Source organism: Genypterus blacodes, unplaced genomic scaffold (assembly GCF_046128005.1).
Source record: "Genypterus blacodes isolate CSIRO-AG114 ecotype Tasmania unplaced genomic scaffold, CSIRO-AGI_Gbla_v1 ptg000032l_1, whole genome shotgun sequence".
NCBI classification, from domain to species: Eukaryota; Metazoa; Chordata; class Actinopteri; order Ophidiiformes; family Ophidiidae; genus Genypterus; species Genypterus blacodes.
This window is the reverse complement of record NW_027466845.1, coordinates 6,663,313-6,686,668: the sequence shown is the minus strand read 5'-3', so window position 1 is coordinate 6,686,668 and position 23,356 is coordinate 6,663,313. Positions and strand designations below refer to the sequence as shown.

The following is a 23,356-nucleotide window of genomic DNA, read 5'->3' as shown; positions in this document are numbered from 1 at the left end:
AACTGACAGTCTTTCAGTCTTTATTTTCATTGAAAAAATAAATGTCTGCTTATTGTGACTGTTTTCATTTGATCTTTATGAGAAATGACAAGAGAAATAAATCTGTTTTTGCAGTAAATATTAAGTTGTTTGCTGGTTTCTGTTCTGGTCTACGGTCTAGTCAGGTGAGAAAGAAGAGGCTGCAGCTCTGAGTGCAGTGAAGCTGCCTGGTGTTTCCAGTTTTACTTTTTTCTGCTTCTTTTAATAATCTTTTTAAGATCGTTATCTGCTTTAGTGCATGAGCTTTTCATCATTAATCACTGTGTATGAATGACAGGTTTATTAAATATCATTACTGTAAATGTTTGTGCTTCAGAGTATTGCTCACATATTTGTTTGGTTATCAGGCAGCCTGTGTGTTGCATGTGTGTGTGCCTGTGTGTGTAACCCAAGGTGGTTGTGGCTGAATTTTGTGTTCTCCTGACTTACCCTATTGATCCTTTTTCTGTTGCCAGGAGTAACAGTGGAGTCTGTACCCACCTGTACTGTCCTGCTGTTAGTATTATTATCATTAGTCATATTTACACTTGTACTATCATTATTGTTGCTGTGCCGCTCTGTGTGTGTCTCTCTCTCCTTTCTCTCTCTTTCTCTCTACACCCAACTGGTCAAGGCAGATGGCCGCCCACATTCTGGGGACCCGGTTCTGCCTGAGGTTTCTTCCCGTTAAAGGTGAGTTTTTCCTTGCCACTGTTTGGAAGTGCTTGATCATGGGGCAACGTTGGGCTTCTTTAAATTCTCTGTATGTACAGTGCCTAGAGACACAAGAGCGTTTGGAGCAGACATCTATGCACTTTGGAGAGTTCTATCACTCATGGGGAAGGTTACAGATTTCGTACTTGTGTGTTTTCATGATGTGGAATCTAATGTGTACCAGCATAGCATGTACAAGCATAAAAAAAATAAAAAATAGACAAGATTAAGTATTCATATGAAAAACCGTAAAAAATAAAGACCAGTTTCATTTAACAATAAAATACAGCAGTATGAAACATGGATGTTGTTTTAAATTGTATTTCATCAATACATTTGCTATATATGCAAGCCCACTCAGTTGATTAATCAGTTTATTTAAATGAAATGATGATTTTTATCTGATTTTGCACACATTCTAGTGGCACTGCCCCTTTCAAGTGTAAAACCTCTCACGCACACTTATAATGAGAGAGGTACATAAATTCACCATTTACCCTAATAAAAACAAAATGAAAATAAAAGTCAAATAGCACCACATTAGCACCTGCTAAATAAATACTCTGATGACATTTACAGTAAAAAGTACATTTTTAAAAAGTGGTTGTGCTCATACAAATATATTTACAAACCACAGAGAAAATTGAACAAAAACCACAAGACTCCAGGACATCTTTATGCCAGACTGTCCTGATGTATCCTCAACAACTGGAAATGTCGGAATATTTGTGTTGATTTTTTTTTTTCATCATCATCTTCCTGTTTTCTGATTAACTTCACAGTATTGTCAGCCAGCCAAATCCATGCATGACTTTCCTTGAGTAATCCTATCCTATCTCTTGGAATTGACCCTAAAGAGGTTTCTTCCTTTTTCCTCACACATGAATGTTTTGTTTTCCTCACCTTCCGAGAGAGCTTTGGGCAGGGTCGTTAAGTTTCCTGATGTTGTGGGCCTGTAAAGCCCTTTAAGACATTGTATGTAATATTGGGCTTTAGAAATAAAGTTGACTTGACTTGACTACAACAAGATTACAGAATGAGAATTTGAATGGCAGTCAAAATGTATGAGAGTAAATTCTATGCAATGGTGACTGTAAGAAAGGACTGGATGATGATTTCAGTGGCACAGGAGTGCAGTTCGGCAATAAAACAAAGTAGAGAGGGAAGAAGTTGATGGGTCAAACGAGAGAGATGCAGCAAATATGAGTATATGTGTGTAAAACTCACCTTAAGTGGTATAGTAAATAAAATTGATTCAGCTTCATCTTGAAATTTGATGTTTGGCTTGGACCAAGGAAGTGATTTCCACCGAAGTTCACTGTTATATTGTGATTTGTTTGGTATATATTTTGTCTCAGTACATCTTTTCTATCAACAATGGATTGTTGTTTTACCCTTAACATGGGTATGTAACATATATATCTGTCAAAAAAAAGAAAAATCCAGTGTGCGTAAAAAAATTGTTTTCCATTATTTGAACATGACAGGCTGCAGACCTCAGTGCTGCCCTTTGTTGGTACAATTAAGTACAAACAGCCAAATACCATACAGAAAAAGGCGGAAAGGAAAGTAGAGAGAACAAATTGTGAAATTATAGATACGTTTACAATGTCAAATAAGAGATTCATATGAGAGAGGAAAAAAAAGAAAGAAACACCTGATAGGCCACTAGCACATGCGAACAGTCTGTGCATAGTCAGTGCATTGTATTGGAATGTGGGCAGGGCTTGGAGATGGGACTGACAGGATTGGACTGAGCACTAAAAGACATCCTACACCTGAACGTTATTTTGGCAGAAGAAATAAACAGCTGAGACCATGAGACATAATTACATTTTAGCCTCAATATTACATCAGAATAAATGTAAAACAATTTTCTCATCAGTTCAATTGGACCATGTCATATTGAACCAAACTGGGAATTAAGTTCATGTGTTTCATTTAAACATCATTTACGTAACCTTAACCTTAACCACATCTTAACCACAGGGGTGCCTGAACAGAAATGTGTGGGTGACACAGATAGAAAACACATGCTTGCTACATTCCAAAACCTTGAAGCAAAGAAAATCTACAAGATGAAAATGATCAAGATCAGCTGATGTGCTGCTCCTGTTTGATTGACTTGTGTTTGGTGTCATGGTCTTTCCTTAGAACAGAAAACTTGATTTGGTCCTCCACCTTTTGTTCATATGCTCTGACTGAGAAGCTCCTCACGCCTTCATGCAGACATTACACCTCCCGACATTCTGCCGCTGCTGCCGTTCCTCCATCATCATGGTGGCAGGAGAATGGGAAGCAGAAGATGAGGATGCAAAGGAGTTGGGGAGGTCTACCCTGGTCAGCCAGAAACTGTAGATGTTCGCGAAATAGTGGCAGGTCCCCCGGGGTCCCTGGCACTCCACGAAGGGCTGGGCCCTGAAGTCCCTCAAGCAACTCCCTGATGATGTCAGAGACTGGCCACCGCCCTCATCACCTGCACCTGTGTGCTGCAACCACAGTATCAGTATTACTAAATCTTAATATTAGTTATATAATAATGGTCTTCCAAGCAGTTGTATTACTCCAGCACCTACCATGAGGAAGGAGTAGCCCACCCACAGGCTCCTCCAGCCAGGTGGACACAAAGGCTGGGTGGAATCCTGACTGTGGAGGGCGACAGGGGGAGACGGTGCCTCACACACCACGCAGCGGCTGATGTGTTCTCGGATGGAGGCTCCAGCCATCGGCATGCTTGGAACTGCTGCCGTTGTCGACAGCCAATAGGATTTGTCGTTGCGGCTGGCGTAGGAACAAGTTCCCATGTTACAGTAGGAGAACGGCATGGTGGAGAAGAGACGCATACAGGAGCCGGCCTGGCCTGGAGATCAGCACCAAGGTTATTAGGGTTAGGTTAGTCATTAATACCATTTGTATTATAAGTACTTAGACTGTCATGATTTGGCTCAATATGTTGTATTATTTCCTCATCACTTCCTTCAGGCTTTAGCGTACAGCTTCATGCCAAACCGATGGCTTCATGCTCCGTGGCTTTTTACATGACATCTCTGTGAGTGTCTGTGTGTGTGTGTTTACCCAGGTCCTGTGTGTGTGCCCTCTCCTGGCCCTCCAGGTACAACAGACTGTAACCATTCCACAGAGCCGTCATGTCTTCAGGACAGGTGGGAACCCTCTCTGATTGGCTGTGCATCACCAACAGGAAGCCTGATCTGTAGGATGGGATTTGTCCAGGAATCCCAGGGTCACCGATGGGACCGGGGTCACCTGAGACATATCAAGAAGCTAAGTCAGTCACAGATCGACTATCCAATTAATGTCCAAACTCTAACATTACACACATTTTTAAAAGTAACTATAATAAAATGGTTATTTCTGAATTACAATTAATAATATAATTTTTTTTTTTTTTAAATCCCAAAGTAGACAGACAGACAGACAGACAGACAGACAGACAGACAGGGTCAGGTCTCACCCTGCTCTCCTAGTGCCCCTCTCTCCCCCGGAAAGCCTGTTTCTCCTGGATCTCCATTCCGCCCTGTTGGTCCCTGAGGTCCTGTTTGTCCTGGAACCCCGTATGACCCCTTGAGCCCTAAAAACACACATACACATTACGCAACAACCTGCCCGATATAAAACAGCGTATATAATTATCAGTCCCACTCTGCTGGAAACCAGAGTCCAGAATGATTGTAGCACAATAGATCTGGTTTAAAGCTCACCAGTCAACACTTCATCAAAGGACACTTTAGGCCCCTATCATTCCTGACTAAAAAGAGAACATGTCCCCTGTCCCTCTGTCTTACCTTTGGATCCCTGAGGGCCACCGGCTCCCACTGGGCCAATGAATCCAGCCTGACCAGGAAGGCCAGGAGGCCCTGGGGGGCCCTGTGGGGGTGGATGGTGAGGAAGAGGGGGGAGGACTCTTCCTTCCTCCCCTTTCAAACCGAGAGCTCCAACAAGTCCCTTTGGACCAGGAGCCCCAGCAGGACCACAGGTTCCTGGGGGACCCGGAGGACCTGGGAGTCCCATCACGCCTATAGACCCCCTTTCACCTGAACAGGCATACACGTGTTAGTCACACTAGATGCAAACTGTTGAAATCTCATCTGAAACAGAAGCTCACATGCAGAACAGGATGTGCTGAATGTTGGCAGCTGGCTAGGTCACAGCTTCATACAGTATGTGGCCAACAACAGGAACATGAATTTCTCAGTAACAAACTTTGAAGCAAAACATCTTTAATGTTTTCATAAATAAATCTCAACACATGAGGTTGTGTTCCTGCTGACTTTCCAAATTGTTTTGGACCAAACACTCTTACCTTTAAGCCCTCGGATTCCAGTTATGCCAGGTAGTCCTCTAGACCCCAGAGGCCCCTCATCTCCCTTCTGTCCTTGGAATCCTGGAGCCCCATTGTCCCCCTCATCTCCAGTGACCGGAATTTGTCGGCCTGGCATTCCTATTTCACCAAGGCACCCTGAAAAAGCGTGTCAGTGCTCAGCTGCCATGAATCTTGAATTAAAACCTAGGTTCGACCCTAATGCACCGACACTAACCTGTCTCTCCATCTGGTCCAGGAACACCAGCATCTCCTTGCAGTCCTAGCAAAACCTGTTTACAATCTGAGCCTGGTTCGCCTGCAGCTCCAGGTTTACCTGGAGATCCTACAACACAATACAATCAATTTAAATAGGAAACCCCACAGAGCTCCATCCTCCATCAAAGCTGCCATAATTTGTAATTTTCAGAAACGAAAATCCATATTATATGTTAAATCGAACTCTAGATCAAAATAAATCTAGAATTCCACAATTGAATTTGAATTTTATAGTGAGTCCCACTATAAATTCAATTCACCACTGAATCCCACCTATGGGAGATTTAGCACAAGTTCATATGTGCACATATAGATTTGCTTGTCTGTTTCAGACCTGTGTGTCCAACCTGGCCTTTGGGTCCCCGAGGTCCAGGTTGGGATGAACCCCGTGGACCTGGAGAGCCTGGAGGACCCATATGACCTGGAAGACCTGAAGAACCTGGGGGACCTGGCACACCTAGACCTGGACAGAAATTCACCAGAACCATTGTTGACTCTTTTTCAATTTAACAAGAATCAGTTAGAGGGAATGATGTTAAATATGTCTAAACCCTTCGTGTGAACATGTATCGTAAACATAAAATGTGGTTGTGTGTGTTACCTCTGGTTCCCATGTCCCCCTTCTCTCCTTTCAGTCCATCCAGTCCATGGAGACCCAGTGGTCCAGGAGGACCTGAGACCACCAAAGTTATAATTAATTTAACAAACCCAAATGAACACCTAACCCTCTTCTGGGCCTATACTTGCTTTCAAGTAAACAGCATAACCTTGTGGATGTTTTTTGTGGTTTCATTGGTGATTATCATTTCTTTTTTTGTTTGAGGTTGTGGAGGCTGGGGCAATCATCCTCTTCTACACTCTATCGACCAGTTTTCTAAGTCCTCCAGTGTCGATTTATGGCATGAGTGCTTCATTTCCTGGCCAAAGGATGCTGGTGCAATTTAATTCACAAGCAGGGGATTGGGTCAGGCTTCCCTCACAGTGCATATCGCTGCCAGTGTGTAGGGGCGCCGTACAGAATATTACATTTTAAATCAATATTTTGTCTGTCCATAGGGTCAAGATGCATAGGGAATTGTGTTAGGGGTTCATGTAGTTACCTCTAAGTCCTTGGCATCCCTGTTCCCCTACAGGACCAGGAGGTCCTGCTTTACCAGGTGCACCTGGAAGACCTGGACAGCCACTTGGACCAGGGGGACCTACCACACCTGATAGACCAACAAGCAGATGGACAGACAGACACACATTAAACTATGAGTTTGGGGAGTCACAGGATCATAAACCCTCCTAAACTCTCTGACTGGTCTGACACAAACAATTTCAGGCTCTTCAATGGCTGTGTGTGTTGATCTAATACGCCAGGGTCCAATTAAGTTTGTTTGCTGTACCTGCTAGACCTTGCTCCCCCTGTTGACCTGGATCTCCTCTGGATCCTCTTGACCCTGGTGTTCCAATGAAACCGTGCACTCCACGATCCCCTGTTGGTCCCGGCTCACCTACAGAGTGACATAAAAAAAATCATCTGTTTGTGTCTGTGTCTGTGTCTGTACACATTACATTTTTGCATTCATTATTTAGGCAGTAAATAACTATTTGTTATCAAATTGTTTTACTTATTTACTTAATTACATTTTGCTTTTGTCTTAGTTTGTTTATAACGTGTCGAAAATGTTTTTCCCCAAAAAACTTCACTCTGTTTAATCTATCAAATTTGTTTCATGTCTGCTCCACAACAGAACAAGAGCCAGCATCTCACCTGAGAGTCCCAAGGCTCCAGGATGACCTCGCTCTCCACATGGACCAGGAACACCCACCGACTCTCCTATGTCACCTGCCACACATACCAACAAAAACTGTGAGTGTGAGATTAATTTCTCCGATTTGTTATGTCACATGTTGCATTCTGAGGGTTGACCTTTTACCTTTAGCCCCTGTGAATCCTGGGTTACCAGGTTGACCTGACTCCCCTGTGCCTCCTGAATCCCCCTGAAACCACAAACTTTAACTCAGTGGATCCAGCCTCTCAATGTGGTTTGAGTTCATGTCCTGAGTGGACTTTGAATCGAATTTGGGACTCTTCTTATGACATTCATTTCCAATTTCCATTTTTATACATTTCTAATCCTTCCAGAGATTATTTACTCTTGTGAAATAATATTTCCTTTAGTGTCACCTGATCTCCAGTCTCTCCTGGGAAGCCAATGATTCCTCTTGGTCCTGGAGGTCCAGGTGGTCCTGAAATTCCAGGTTTCCCACAGGGCCCAGCAGGTCCCCTGGGTCCTAAACCACCCTGGGGCCCATGGTTGCCTGGATTCCCTGGTCTGCCATTGGGCCCTAGCACACCCCTACTTCCTGTGGACAAAGCTAGTGTTACATTTTCTGCTGGGTGTGGGGGAGGATCATGTCAAAAAGACATTTACTCATAGGCTGCTAGTTTGATGGAGGTAGCACTAAATATTCTTGACAACCCTGGTCTGGTTGCAATCAGCAATCGTGACCCTGTTTACAGTCCCTGTCCCTATAGTGGGGAACTAGCAGTCTGACCTCGTGGCCCAGTGAAGCCGTTGAGTCCTTGAGGGCCAGTCGGTCCACTTTCTCCTTTGATGTTGACAGTAATGGTGTCTCCTGGAGGCCCTGGAATCCCTCTGCTGCCTATAGGGGACACATGAGACTATAATATTGTACACGGTGCACAGTAGTTCTGTAAATGCTGTATTTAAAAAAAAAAAAAAGAAATATGAAGTAGTGCTAACTGGACCACAGCCGCTAATCAGCTAGTCTGTTCTTGTATGCTAACATTGCATATTAGCTGCGTCAAATTGTCAGCTTGTTTGCTCAAATGATCATATGCAAACAGTGAAACTATTTACCAAGATTAAGATTGATTCCAGGTACCTAATTATTACTGCCAGCTGCTATTACATTTTTGGCAAGCAAAGCACTATTCCATGGTGAAAAAAGGTTTTCAAAAATTGTTCTGTGCTGTAACATGGTGAAAGCAGACAAGATGAGAAGAACACCCAAGTCTGGAGTCCCTATAGCAACATGGATGATTGAGGTTATTACAGTAAATGCACCATGTTCTCTCAACATGCCAAGCATGTCTACTGAAAAGAAGCACCTTCCACAGCACTGAACTGTATTAAAGGTTGCACCACTAAAACACTGATCTGAGGTAGTACTGTAGTGGTAATGTGGTAGGGCTGTGACAGTACCTCAGAACTACTGTGGCATTTGCAGTATTTACCTTTCCCCCCTTTCTGTCCATCATGTCCTGGTGTTCCTGGTCTTCCATCAAACCCTCTCTCTCCCTTTGTCCCAGGGGAGCCAGGAATCCCACTGGACCCCAGGACGCCCGTACTTCCTTCCCTGCCCGCTGGTCCTATCAGACCTGAGACATACAGTCGGATTAGACGTTTGGCCTCTGACCTGTTTTCCTCCAATGTGACTACCTGAGCTGAAAGATGACATGATCATAGGCCGAGGAGCTCACCTTTCTGACCATTGCACCCTGGCTGTCCAGGATCTCCACTGGGTCCTGTTGGGCCCTGAGGTCCTGGGTACCCAGGGAATCCTGGAGATCCTGGTTTACCATTAGGGCCCTGGGGGCCCACACCTGGAGAACCCTGGACTCCAGTCTCACCTTTCTCTGCCAAACAACCTGGAAACAAACATGGAGGACCCAGGTCTCACTTTGACCACTTAAAGGAACAAGCCACCATTCTAAACCCCAAATACTTGAAAAGAAATCACCATATTTGATAACATCAGGGTCAAGTGCTTACCTGGGGGTCCAGTGGGTCCCTGATATCCATGGGGCCCCCTGAGGCCAATATTTCCTGCATCACAGTGATCTGGTCTGGGTCCCTGTGGGCCATCTCTGCCTGAAGCCCCATCCTGTCCCCTCTGGCCCTTTGGTCCAAGGCGCCCAGTCAGACCAATGAGCCCTATAACATTTCAAGAGATAGTTTTGGATTATTTGACTGGTTGTTTAAAAAAAAAAAAATGTTCCGGAATAATTACACAGTCAGAAATGTTTTTGAATTATGCTGCTCAATCACTGGTTGGTGTATGGTTTTGGTGATTTATACACGGTCGCCCATAAAATTCAAATGATTTTTTATTCCAACCGTATGTATATATACTGTTGCCCATTAGGTTGGAATAATGTTTTATTCCAACTTAATGGGTGACTGTGTACAAGATAAAATCCAGGGCCAGTGCAACCCACCTGGAACACCCTCTGCACCCGGGGGCCCTGGGACTCCTTTAGGCCCCTGATGACCCACAGGCCCAGTGATGCCAATTGATCCTCGCAGCCCGATGTTAGAATCCCCAGCTGGTCCTTTCAGTCCAGAAGAGCCAGGAAGACCAGGGGACCCTGGAAGAAAGTTAACCTGATTGACATGTATCCACACACTTTAAATGACTCAAAGATATTTGCATGGCATTAAATTTTCTTCTGGGAGAAATCACAGAGCATTACCTGGCACTCCATTATAGTTAAGGCCTTCAGGTCCCTCCTGTCCTGGATCTCCCCTTGAGCCTGGATCTCCTGAAGGAGGAAGGAGAGGTAGTTGGAGAAGGAAGATAAAAGAATTAAGAATATAGTACAGATATTTATATCAAAGGTATCTATACAGCATCAGAGAGAATAAACTATCTATCTATAAATAGTTTGGCACAGGTTTGATAAGCTTTGGTACCTGACGTTCCAGGTGGTCCCGTGAGCCCAAACTCTCCTCGCTCTCCTTTCTGTCCATCAGGTCCAATGACGCCACGAAAACCTGAAGGACCAGGAGGACCTTTGCATCCTAAAGAGACAAGACAGAATAGATGGATAGATGGATAGATAGATAGATAGATAGATAGATAGATAGATAGATAGATAGATAGATAGATAGATAGATAGATAGATAGATAGATAGATAGATAGATAGATAGATAGATAGATAGATTGATTTGATTGATTTGATTGATTGATTTGATTTGATTTGATTGATTTGATTACCATCATTTCCAGTCTCTCCCTTCTCTCCGGGTGGGCCAGGGTTGCTGGGAGCACAGGGCAGAGTGTCACCTACAGGAAGAGCCAGGAGTCACAGGATGAGAAAGCAAGCAAGTGAAAATAAAAAATCCTGCTGCAACATTAAGCTCAATATACTGAATTAATTCAAAGATAGTCTCAATCTTTCAAAGTCCACTGAACATTTACGCTCCTCCAGAGCCGAAAATAAAAAACCTACTCCATAGGCTCCATACCTCTAACTCCGATAACCCCTGGGAGGCCTGGAGGTCCTGGAGGTCCTGGGTCCCCAGGATCACCCCGCAGACCCACTGCTCCCACTACGCTTGGCCCTGGGGGGGCTGCAGGACCTGGGAAGCCCTTTGGTCCCTGTTGTCCTGGGGGGCCTCTGTCTCCAGGAAAGCCAGTATAGCTGTCACCCTGGCATGAATAAAAAAAATATTACAAGTCTAGTGTAAGCATCCCCTTTAGGCAGCAATGTTCATTACACCCCCAAAACAGATTGTCTCTTTGAATTTTTTTGTCTGTCCTGGATCCACCGTAGTGACAGTGTCTAGAGTGGGTTGGGGTATCTGACCTGAGGACCTGTGTCTCCTGGGGATCCAGGTAGTCCATCAGTTCCTCTTCTCCCTGTGAAGCCTGGTCTGCCAGGGAAGCCTTGCACTCCCAGGTCCCCTTTCTCACCTGCAGACCCAAAATGGGAGTTAAAGGGAACTTTTTAAGCCCAAATGTGCAGATGCATTTACACTGACAGACAAGATTAACTGTTGATGTGTCTGTGACACGCAGAGGAATAACTTCTGCTGAACCAGGAGATTGTGGTTAGAGTCACAGTCACAGTATCTGTATGATTAGAGGACAATTTTCACAAAAAATAATGTTTTGATCTGAGAAATATTCAGGTAAAAATCAGCAGAGACCATCAGATAAATATTACACCTGAAATAAGCTTTAGCTCCTTGTCTGACGAGCTGTTTGATTCTGAATGAAAATGAATAAACATAGTAATATACTAATATCATGTTGTACTGTATTTGTGTTACTGTATAAAAGTAAATCTTTAAACATACTGAGTAAACTCACCTTTAATATTCACCACAACAAAATCCCCTTTCTGACCTTTGACCCCTTTGACACCTGGAAAGCCTCTGAGGCCCTGTTGACAAAAAAACAGAAACAAGACAAATAAATAGGTGCTGTGACCTTTGACCTCTGTACCTCTTATTGCTGGTAGGTCACTTACCTGTTCTCCGCTTTCTCCTCTGTCTCCAGGTAAACCAGTCTCACCTCGTGGCCCCGGGAGTCCCAAGAGTCCTGGTAAACCTGGTAAACCTGGCTCACCCACTAAGCCAGTGGGGCCTTTAAGTTCAATTGGAGGGCCGCAGTAACAGTCACCAACTAAACCTAAAAAAATCACAGACAATCCAGAGAACAGTCATCAACAAGACCTAAAAGGCACATGAGTCAGCACCTAAAAATACACAGATGAAGAGAAACAACAGGCTACGAATAACCAAAACTGCACAGCGACAAAACCTAAAGATACACAGAAACATCGAATAACATTTAGCACAAACCTAAAACTACATAGAGGTCCAGGTGTTCCAGGTGTATTTGCCTTTTTAATTCAAAACCTACCTGTAAAACCTGTGAAGCCCTTGGCCCCTGTGAGCCCTTGGTCACCTGGCTCTCCAGACTCTCCTGGGGATCCAGGAAGGCAGTACCGACCTGTAAAATATACAAAAAATAAAAAATGAAGAAAAAATAAGTAAGAAGAAAATATCATCTCATACAGCATCAAAAATGACTAGTTCTGTTACCTGGGCCCCCCTGCTCTCCCTTACGTCCTTGGGACCCTCGGGGGCCTGGTATTCCAGGCTCTCCAGTCATGTCACCATTAACAATTAGCTGACCAGGATCTCCTTTGACACCCTTGCTACCTGGAATACCTGACGGACCAGGCACACCGGGTGATCCTGAGGGGAGAATGATACCACCTTAAATCAACTAGACAAACCCTACAACTAAACAATGGTGTTTAACCTGGATTAGGATCAGGATTGGCGGAGATGCATGTCAACAACAACAATAAACAAACAAACAAACAGATACTGACCAGGAATGGAGCTGCCAGGGATTCCAGTGGGGCCATGCATTCCCATCAGCCCAATGTCTCCTGGAGGTCCCCTTGGGCCAGGGGCCCCCTGGTCTCCAACATTACCTTAAAGAGAGCAATTATATTGTATTTTAGTATTGAAGTACAAAAGTTTAATTTATGTTCTTCCTTTCTGCCCAGATGTTTTATGATATAGAAAGTTATCGCGCCACGCTCTCGTTAGTATCAACCATTGCTGCCTTAAACTTAAACCTGTCTGTGAATTCTGTTCCCTCATCGGCAGAAGACATTGGCTGGAATCCATGAGAACTCACTCAGTTGTATTAGAATCCAGAAAAAGGGATTGGAGATTTTATTTTAATGAGACAGAAACTAAACATCCACCTACTCACAAAAAGACATGACATGGGTTAGAAGGTTAACAAAAAGAAGTCACAAGCTCACCACAGGCTGAGCACAGGTCACATGATGATCACATGACACCAGACACGAGTCACACACAGAGATTGATGCAAGTGATTAAGACATCATTTGAGGGAGACACCACAGGCGACGCCACACCAGGAGACCCCATTTGATGATGTCACATCAGGGAGGAGACACAGAGTACCGGCATGAGACTGACAGACAGACTAGGGAGACTAGACTAAGTGATGAAATCAGACCAGAGTGATTCCATCACATCACGGAAACACACATCACAAGATGACAAAGGTAGACAGAAAGTGATATATGTTGAAGAGCTAATTTATCACTATGGATCCATACCTGTGTGGTTTACTTCTATGTATTGAGGGAGACCTTTAAGGCCTCGATCTCCGATCATGCCCTGGGGTGAGATGGACAGGTAGTCAGATGGACAGAATGACAGACAACAGACAGGCACAGAGGAGAGCTTGGTAGATGCCAGACAGACAGAAAAACTGTGTGAGTGACTGACCTTTGGACCTTCTCTGCCAATTAGACCTGGAAGACCGGGACTTCCCTGCATGCCCTGTAAAAGAACACAAGCACTTCTAATGGCTCTTGTACTGAACAACCAAGCTGTCTTCCAGTCAGAACAGCTGACAATTCCAATTGATTGGGAAGCTTGATTGGAATCACTCTCAAATGCTGTGTACAGACATACTACCAGATTAAAGAAAGGAATCTAAAATAAAAACAGGTGTGCATGAAAATAAAACCATGACTCACCTTAGGACCTGTGAAACCTGAAGAACCAGGATGACCAGTGAGTCCCTGAAACACAGCAACCATGTGAACCACAGCAGGAAAATAATCAGACAACAGATCAACGTAAAGAAAACCCTCAAATCTACTTCAAGCATTTTTACCAGTCCATTAGCTGATTTGTCAACACTGATCAATAACTTCAAGATATACAACAATCGAGGTTCAGTTTCTTGTTACTCACCCTGAGTCCTGGAAAACCCACAATCCCTGTCTCTCCTTTGATCCCAGGGGAAGAATCAAAACCCTGAAACCACACAGATGCTTCAGCACATTGTTTCTCTTTCAGCTCAGAGTGTAGGAGAATCTGACCACACATCCAGACTTACAGTCGGTCCTGCAACTCCACAGGAACCTTTTAACCCTCGCTCCCCCTGCAGAAATGAAGAACATTAGAACCAGTAGAAATAAGAAAAACTAAACAGAAGCATAGCTATAGAGAGAACAAGAGAACCCCCAGAGTTTCTGGAGAACATCAGAACCCCATTAGAACAAGAGATAGGAAGAGGCTTTGTTCTGATTGGCCAGAAGAGTATGAAGCACCACCCACCTTTTCTCCCTTGATGTAGAGTTCTTCTGGAGGGTCGACAATCTCAAAGGGCCCCGGAGGCCCCTGGAGACCCTGCTCCCCCTGTGAACCACACACAGTACTGCAATGCTGCTGCAACTAGCACAGCGTCACCTACAGGGCTGATTGATGTCACTGTGCTACAATGATAGTTACTACAGTTACAAAGACTGCTCCTATGCTGATGTTTCTGACCAGGCCCCACTCTCTGATGACACACCAGTCGGTCATCCTTTGAGAGCTGTGATCACACATGAAGGCTTGGTCAGGTGATTTACATAGAGCAGAGCAGTGAAGGTTTTACCTCGTCCCCTTTGTGTCCAGGCACAGAGCGCCCCCTCTCTCCCTAAAACACAGAACAGAAATGTGTTGTCCAGGCCTGGAAATTTTTCTGAAAATTATGAAATCGTCAACTATTATCGTTATCTTGACATTGATTGCTGACAGTGCAGTAATTCTGATACAATCACCTGAAATGATCTTATTGGGCATTCACTACACTCACTATTCATCTTCCATTTTACTGTAAACTGAATATTTGAATCATTGCATTTCATATTGGAAAAATAATCAATATATTGATAATCACAAATCAAATAACTAAAATACTTACAGGTGAACCCCTGTACCCAGGCAGGCCAGGGTGACCCTGTACACACAGAAACCTTATTAGTATTATTTATTAGTAGGAGGATTAGTGTAGTGTAGTAGATCCGTTTTCTCTCAATGCTGATTATCCATATAAACCTCAGTAATGATCTACATGGTACAACGATTACACATTTGAGCATTTTCATTATCTTTCTTTTTTTTTTACTGTGACTCACATTGGCTCCCTCTGATCCTGCAGGACCCAAAGCACCCGCTGCACCTTGGAGTCCATGTGCTCCCTGGGACAGACAGACAGGCAGGCAGGCAGGCAGGCAGGCAGACAGGCGGGCAGGCAGGCAGGCAGACAGACAGACAGACAGACAGACAGACAGACAGACAGACACCAAAAATCATCAACCTTTCACTTTGGAGTTGCGGTTTTCCAAAGCTAACTCATCAATTTCTATCAGCTTCCAGCCTTTGTGCTAGGCTAAGCTAGCAGTTTCCCCCTGTCTCCAGGCTCATGCTAAGATAGATTAGTAAATTCCCCCTACACCCAGGCTCTGTAGCTCAGGTGGCACATTCATCTTTGGAAAGTTGAGACAAATTTCAAATTGCTCCATTCAGCTACTAAAGTGGACACACCATTTATTTATAGTTTGTTTTACTCATTGTCCTGTTTGTAGCTATTTGTTGCGTGTTGTATGCTGTTTGTGTTATGATGATGGTGATCTGTACTCACTGGGAGTCCAGGAAATCCGCCAGGTCCAACATTCCCCTGATAGACAGATGGGCTTACATTAGGACAGGAAATGCATCCAGCATGTAACAGGTATGAGTACGTACACAACATGGATGAGGAAGTACCAGGCACATAGTGGACCTGATCATAGTCTCTGGAACGATGATGGAAGTCAAAATCAAACAGTTTTTTATGATTGCTGAATGCTCCAAAGACACACCAGCAGGTCAAAGTCCAAGTCTCAAGTCAAGTCTTGGAAAATGATAAACGAAAATCCTCTTTTATTAAAAATATGTATAGTTTTTGATACTGAGTGACAGAACGAATTAAATGACAAATCAAATCAGTCAAACATAAGTCGTCTAGAAGTGCTGTTAGCTTTGCATGTCGCTGACCGTATTACAGCAGGACTTACAGGGAGTCCAGGGTTCTGTATGAAGTAGAAAGCTGGATCTCCCGGGCGACCTTTTAGTCCTGGAAACCCCTGTAGGAAGAAATACACAATAACAACAAAATAGCAAACAGACACAAGAAGCGACAGCGGACATTATTCCATACACTGACCGGTTCTCCATCTGCTCCTTGTTTCCCAGAAGCCCCAGGAACTCCACTGTATCCTCTGGTTCCATTACATCCATCCAGACCTGGAGGACCTGGATCACCAGCTGGTCCTGGGTGACCCTTCACACACACACACACACACACACCTTTTATCTAAGAGTCAAGCTGTTATATTTGATCTGAGAGAGCTAAGATGCTGACAAATGTGTGAGATCTTACCAGGACTCCATCTAAACCTGGAAAGCCACCAACACCAATAGGTCCCTGAAACAAGAACAGCACAGTCTGATGACTCTGTATGATTGAACACACACACACACTTTCACTTGCACACACACACACACACACACACACACACACACACACACACACACACACACACACACACACACACACACACACACACACACACACACACACACACGCATACATCATAATTACCATGTCGCCCTTCAGTCCCTGGGCTCCAGGAAATCCCTCGTCTCCTCGATGGCCCTTCTGTCCTTGATGACCTCTGGGGCCGGGAAAGCCTGGCGGCCCTTGGGGTCCCTGCCTCCCAAGAGCACCCGGGGCACCCTGGAGCACACAACAACAGAGTCAGAACACTACGATGACTACAAAGGAAATACAAACTGTTGGGGAGGAACAGCGTTCACTGATCGAGAGGTGAAACAAACTTTTATAAGCTTCTTGGTGTTCCTGTGCAGCTCTATAGAGCCTTCATTCTTAGTCTGGGTGTATTCAGTACAATGATGTCAGTTGAGCACAGGAGGGCAGTGTGACACACATTTCACAACAGAAGATCCAGACATTGTTGACGTTAGTTTAGATGGAATGTTCCTTTACAAAAGCAGACATCAGATTAAAGGAGAACACAAAACACACGCTCGGTGTTCAGATACAGATATAGAGTGTTTCCTGTCTCGATCATTTCTAGTGTTTTCTCTATGGATCCTGGACTTCTGAGATGCCCAGACCCCTCAACACCAGCCCTGTGATGTCACTTCCTTCTCTTTGTGTATTCCCATGGGCATACCATGGTTTGTATTCAGGAATACTGAGTTCTAATTCTACTCATGGCAGTGCTCAATTCTTATTGACCTGGTTTGTTATTTTTCAACAAATTTCACTTTAAAAGCCTCTGCTCACTGATAGAAGGATGGTTTTAATATGTAACTTTGGCTTTGTCCATGTAGGTATGTGTGTGTAGTTGTACTTAGCATGCATGCAGTGTGCACTCTGTGTATGTGTGTGGGTGAGAGTGTGTGTGCAGTGATGTGATGTGACAGTTGTGATCTCTCCTTAGCCCTTCTTTCTCCGAACCAACCAGCCTGTAAAATCACTGAGACCACCGCTTCCAACAATCCTCTCTGCCTGTCTGCCTGCCCCCAGCTGACTAAACACACACACACACAGACACACACACACACACACACACACACACACACACACACACACACACACACACTATTTTATAAAAACAAATGTCTCGTGATATGTTGTTTTTTGGATTGTTTCCACTGAGTTCACCTTCCCTCAATTTGACTCAATCAACACTGAATTAAAATGAAATCAAAGTCAAGCAGCACTTATTGGAACTACCTCATGAAAGTTGATAAATGTTTTTAACTACTGTCATTAAGTGTCAACAACAACAACGACAGCACTTCCAAATCAGAGTGGATAGCTTGCTGCTGTGTGTGTGTGTGTGCGCGCGCGTGCACGCACGCGGGATCTGTAAACATTCTTTACCAAGACTCTTCAGCTTCCTAACACTCTTCTGCTCCAGCTCCCTGTTGCAGAGCAGCACTGTGTGTGTGTGTGTGTGTGTGTGTGTGTGTGTGTGTGTGTGTGTGTGTGTGTGTGTGTGTGTGTTTCTCTCCACCTGAGCCTACTGTGTTTTTACGTTTTTTATGACGACTCTGAAATTTATGAGCCAGCCATAAATGTGTCAACAAAGGGGAAGCAGTGTAAAGTTAAACAGGGAGCGGGTACGCGAGGGGTCGGGGGGCTTTGGGAGGGGGGCTGTTATTATTTCTAATTCATCTTAATGCTTTGATATTTGATAGTATTGTTTTATCTTTTCTACCCTTTGTACAATTTCACTCTTACATTCTGGCTCTTCCGTTTTTGATTGATGAAGGAATTTTACCTCAATGACGGGAACCTAAATAAAGGTTATAGAGTGTGTGAGTGGGTGGAGTCTCACCCTGGATCCTTTTGCAGGTAAACACTGACAGGAGGAGCAGTCCCGCCCACTGCAGGGCTCCGTCTGGTCACCCTGGAAACAGAGACAGGACACAATTACAATCACAATGACAACCGCACAACCGCACAACACTTGACATCATGCAACATGACATCACATCAGGTAAGCTGTGTATCAGACATCAACCTGACATCCATTCTTCATTAAGATATCCACAACATCACATGTGGCATCAGCATCATTACTGAATTAAACTGGTAACTATGGGACTACTGGAATTACTGATCTGTATACCTTACTATCTGTCAGTCTGTCTCTCTGATTTGACATCTAATTTACATCACGTAGAATATGACAGCAAATCGTAACAATGCTATGTTTGAGTTTCTGAACAGAGGCTCTTCAGTCGCCAGAGGAAGTTGACTTATTGTTGCATTCCTAAAGAAGCTTGTGTGTGTGACCTTAGACTGTGTGTGTGTGTATGTGTGTAAATAAAGATTTTACAGCAGCAGCAAGAGTTTTAGGGTGTGTTTAGGGTTTTGTTCAGTTGTTCAGAAGGCAACTCCATGTTTTTGTGTTTTTGTTGTACTTAACTGCAGACACTTAGGAATGTAAACACAGACCTAAAATCTCTGAGATTTGCTTGAAGCAGACGATGTGCGGCCACATGTGTGTGTGTATGTGTGTGTGTCTGTGTGTGTATGTGTGTGTATGTGTGTGTGCGCACATGCATATCAGATAGTGTCTGTGACAATCAGCTCCATTTTTCCTCATCCCCACACTGTCCTCAGTCTTTGAACAGTTTGAATGAGCAGCGACACGATGTTGATATGAATCTGTTCCTGCTTCAGACATTCCTTCTCAAACAAACTCTGAATGATGTTTTTTTTCTTTTATAAAGGGTGAAGGGGGCCTTAAGTATGAAGCCTGTACTTTATTTTGTACCGTACTTATTTTGGTTGAGACACTGGATGAATAGCAGAATCACAATCAGGAAGCAGGATAGAGGTTAAACCTGTGGACAGCTCCTGGTGCTGAAAGGTCCAAACCATCATATCTCTATAATTCAAACATTCAAACAATTTTGATTCTACTGTGGTTTTCACAAAATGAAATCTGTGTCTCACAAGAAAGATGTAATCAACATTTAGCATTTAGGCTTTTTTGTAATTGTTTTCAGCTGTGTTTATTTCTTTGTTATGTGATATCTCGAAAACTTATCAACAGATTTCAATGAAACCTGTTGAACAGGTTTGACACGATCAATGAGAGGCATCCATTCAATTTTTGCACCGGTCAGCCAGATGGTGGTACTAGGATGGCCACTTATGTTATGCTCTACGATGTTTGACCTTTAAGGAACAAAATGTTCCAATCTTTTTTGTGGGATTCCTGAGTTCTATCTGCTTCCATCCCTATAGGCCACGCCCATTTATGCCACACTAGATTTTCCGCTATTTTACATTTTTTCAAAACTGTTTTTGTATCTCTGGCAAGCTTTCGAATCAGTTGTCACAAAATGTCACAGGTAGAATGTCTGAACCAAGGGGTTACAGTCTAATCAATAATCAATAATCAATCAATAATTGGCTGACTATGAATTGGCTGGACTCTGAGCAACAGATTGGAATGCGCCGCTCTCCCCTAACCCAAACTTCTCAACCTTATCAGACGGCGAAGGTCATCTGCCCCCCTTTCCTCCAGTAGAACTCACTGCTGACGGAGTCCAAACTATCTCCCTCATTCTTTCCCCCGCCCCTCTACACACTCTATCTGTTGTTGCCTTGTGAATGGAGCCAGTCTCTGGGACCAAGGACACTACGGACTGCACACACACCACGCTGATGATCCGACTCCAGCATGGATAAAACCTTTTAACAGCTTCCTGTGTTATTCTGCAGCCGTGCATCCACTGTTCACATCACAGACAAGCCAGTGACAATTTGGGCCCCAGATGCCATGTTCACCCAACATGCAGCCATGTTCGTGTTGCAGGCCACATTCCTGCGCCATTGTGTAAACGAGGTTAGCAGTCATGCGTGAGTGAGGCTTTCACTGCTGGTATCTGCCATCAGGACTAATGTTCTTCAGCCGTGTGCCCTCACATCAGATTTCCCCAAATCTCTGTCTGCTGCAGCAGCACCGGCAGCACCCAGGCTGCTAGCACCGGCAGCTGATTGGCTGACACATCACAGGGCAGCTGGTTGGATAACAGTCATCCAGGTTAGATTGTATCTAGAAGTGGAAAGCTCCAATCGAAAATGGAAGAGGTCACATGACATCATTTCAGGTCGTTAAGGTGATGTGACTTAGACTGCAATTTCCCTGTGAAGGTGTCCAGGATGTTACGGAGTGTATGAGAGTAAATGAATGTGATGCCATAGAGATGACCTGACTACCCAAAATGCACCAGCAACCACTGAAAGTCACCCAACTGGCTGAAACCCTGACCAGACCTGGACACACCTGAAGCAAAACACACACACCTGAACAAGACACCGAACTGAAGTGAAACACACAGCTAAGGAAAGAAAGAGAGGAAGATGGATAAACTCACTCCGAGAGCTGCGTTTGATGTCATCAGCATCATCAGCAGACACCTGTAGGAAAGAACAGACACAGTGATGAAGGAGTTAAAGCTGCAAGATGGTTCCAGATTCTGACCCTTTCTCTCTTGCTTTTCTTTGATTTAAAGGTAAATGTACCTGATCCACATGTTGCTGCGGGGAGCAGAGCAGGATGTCAGCAGCAGCATTGTGTCCACCAATCAGGGGAAGTCCCACCCCCACAACGCAGCCCCTGATACGCTGTCCAGGCCTCTGTTTGGTGAACTTTCAGCGATGGTGCTCTTGTGTTGGTCAAACCCTTCAGAAGAACAAAGGGAGAATGAGGCAGAAGAAGAGGAAGATGAGCACGCCTGAGGAAGATGAGTGTAAGAAGATTTTTCAGGCCAGGTTCTGGATCCTGCTGGGTCCTGTGACAGACAGAACCAAGCATAACACTTCAAACCAGACCAGTCTAACATTTAGTGTATGAGGACAAAGCTTTGGTCCTCAGAGTCCCATAGTCCTGTGTGTCCCACTCAGCTGTGTCACCTGGTGATGCTGGTCAGGTGGTGAAATGTATAAACATAAAGGGATCCTGTCCGTCTGTCTGTCCGTTTCCCTGTGCACCTGATAGACAGACAGGTATTATTATCTGCATCTGATTCTGTCTTTTGGCAGTAAAAAGCAAAATTACTTGATAGCAGAGACTCTGTCCAGGTTCCGGACCCTCCTAAGGACCCTGGACCCCCCCAGGATGGAAAACATATCAACACAACTTCTATTTGCCTGTAATATGCTAACATCCCACCATGGCTTCATCATGGCTCATTTACACTCAGTCATTTATTTACCACTGGAACACAAACACCTGATCAACATCAATATGACGCAATCATTTTACAAGCTGGCCATCACCTGCATGCAAAATTAAACAGCTGAGTGAAGCACAAAGGATTGTGGGATACTGAGAAGAAGGACGTTTGTCTCCTCATCCTGCATGTCTGAGAGACTTGGAACTGGATCAACACATGGATGGATTCTGTGCACTACTGAGTATTTAAATAGGGAAACCGTCCTCTGACTAAACACAGTCCCAAAATAAAATATTCAGTTTATAAAGGAAATGCCACAATTTCTTCAGTAAGCAATCAAATTTGTTTAAATATTCAGTAAAAGTCCTGATAAGTATCTTCACTAAAAGTACTGAGAGTTTACAGAGCAGCTCAGCAAGTCAGAGAAATAAATCTTCCATATCTTTTGATAACACAATGATCCTGATCTTCACAAATGAAGATGTTTTAAACCTCTCAACCTCATCAAACAAATATACAAAAATACTTTTTAAAAAAATAAAATGAAACGAACTTTTAACTTAGTAAAGTATGAGTGCTGCAGTAATAAAAACGGAGGTGTTCTCATGTGATATTAATGGAGGATTTTTGTTTTTGTTGAACTTCAAACAAGGCAAATTAAACGAACCGTTTAACGTTGTAGATTTCCATTACGGAGGTTAATCTGGATCTTTACAACTGCATCGAATGTAAAGGTTTCAATTTTACATTCAACAGCAAATAAAATCTGTATTATAAAAGCAGCTGATGAGAATAAAGCAGCAGCAGCAGCACTTTGACGCTTAAATGAATTTAATCGCAGGTTAATTTGCAGGTGTTTGATAAAGAAGATGTTAAGGTAAATATTTGGTTCGTGCATTCATTAAAAGTTTACATGGAAGAACAAATTGAAAGTTTTCTCACCCAGAAAAGTTTCCGTCTTTTAGTCTTCAGTAGATCTTGATGTGAGAAAAAGGGAGCAGAAACACGCTGCGGCTCCACCACACACACACACACACACACACACACACACACACACACACACACACACACACACACACACACACACACACACACACACACACACACACACACACACACTATATCACAAAACCAACTATGCATTTTTCCTGTCACCGGCTCAGCTTTACAAAATAAAGGCTTAACCTCAGACAGAGAAGCTGGCAGTTTCTGAGTCGTCCTCACCATCAATGTTGATGCAAGAGTGTTCTGCAGCATGCGTGTTGAACATGGGTTTTTATCTTTCCAATTAAGGCCATTTAGGAGCTCCTAAGCCATTTTCTTTCTTCCTGCAAATATGATACAAGAATGAAGGAGTAAATGTATTAATGAATGAAAAACAAAGAAGGAAATTAATGAATGAAAAACAAAATGAAAGTGCAAAGAAACCAAAGAGCAGATGAGCAAGAAACAAAAGAAAACAAAAACTAATAAGAAAGTGGAGAAATTAACACACAAACAAGCAAATGAAGAAAAACAATGCAAATAAATGCTTTTGTATGTGTAACAATACGATAAGGTAAACTTGTGCAAAATGTCCCGTTTGCATGTCTGCAAAATAGATGCTTGTCAGTGTCACCATTAAAA

The 23,356-nt window shown here is 43.6% G+C and overlaps 1 protein-coding gene across 1 annotated transcript; it reads right to left on the bottom strand.

Annotated features, from left to right (window-relative positions):
• Positions 1-1,089: 1,089 nt before the first annotated feature.
• col4a4 (collagen, type IV, alpha 4) lies at positions 1,090-22,843 on the bottom strand. Its single transcript, XM_076146130.1, has 47 exons — positions 22,673-22,843; positions 21,078-21,237; positions 20,930-20,972; positions 18,373-18,444; positions 16,605-16,739; positions 16,383-16,427; positions 16,167-16,283; positions 16,018-16,086; positions 15,603-15,638; positions 15,097-15,159; positions 14,883-14,918; positions 14,574-14,615; positions 14,252-14,332; positions 14,031-14,075; positions 13,886-13,948; positions 13,666-13,710; positions 13,412-13,465; positions 13,240-13,300; positions 12,472-12,576; positions 12,176-12,331; positions 11,994-12,083; positions 11,599-11,759; positions 11,439-11,511; positions 10,933-11,039; positions 10,592-10,775; positions 10,341-10,409; positions 10,036-10,143; positions 9,816-9,884; positions 9,561-9,710; positions 9,115-9,276; positions 8,823-8,990; positions 8,577-8,720; positions 7,874-7,981; positions 7,503-7,681; positions 7,252-7,315; positions 7,086-7,160; positions 6,718-6,825; positions 6,430-6,537; positions 5,931-6,002; positions 5,664-5,792; positions 5,289-5,396; positions 5,054-5,209; positions 4,536-4,784; positions 4,205-4,321; positions 3,808-3,996; positions 3,309-3,592; positions 1,090-3,221 (listed from the first exon to the last, which is right to left on the bottom strand). The coding sequence occupies exons 2-47, from the start codon at positions 21,125-21,127 to the stop codon at positions 2,946-2,948; spliced, it is 5,025 nt and encodes a 1,674-aa protein (XP_076002245.1). The 5' UTR covers positions 21,128-21,237; positions 22,673-22,843; the 3' UTR covers positions 1,090-2,945.
• Between the last annotated feature and the right edge of the window lie 513 nt (positions 22,844-23,356).

Bases quoted from the DNA above. Each gene is read 5' to 3' on its own strand.
- col4a4 (XM_076146130.1), bottom strand. From the start codon at position 21,127: ATGCTGCTGCTGACATCCTGCTCTGCTCCCCGCAGCAACATGTGGATC. The intron at 16,284-16,382 runs GTAAGATCTCAC...GTGTGTGTGAAG, and splicing joins CAGGTTTAGATGGAGTCCTG to GGTCACCCAGGACCAGCTGG. The intron at 9,711-9,815 runs GTAATGCTCTGT...ACTTTCTTCCAG, and splicing joins TAACTATAATGGAGTGCCAG to GGTCCCCTGGTCTTCCTGGC.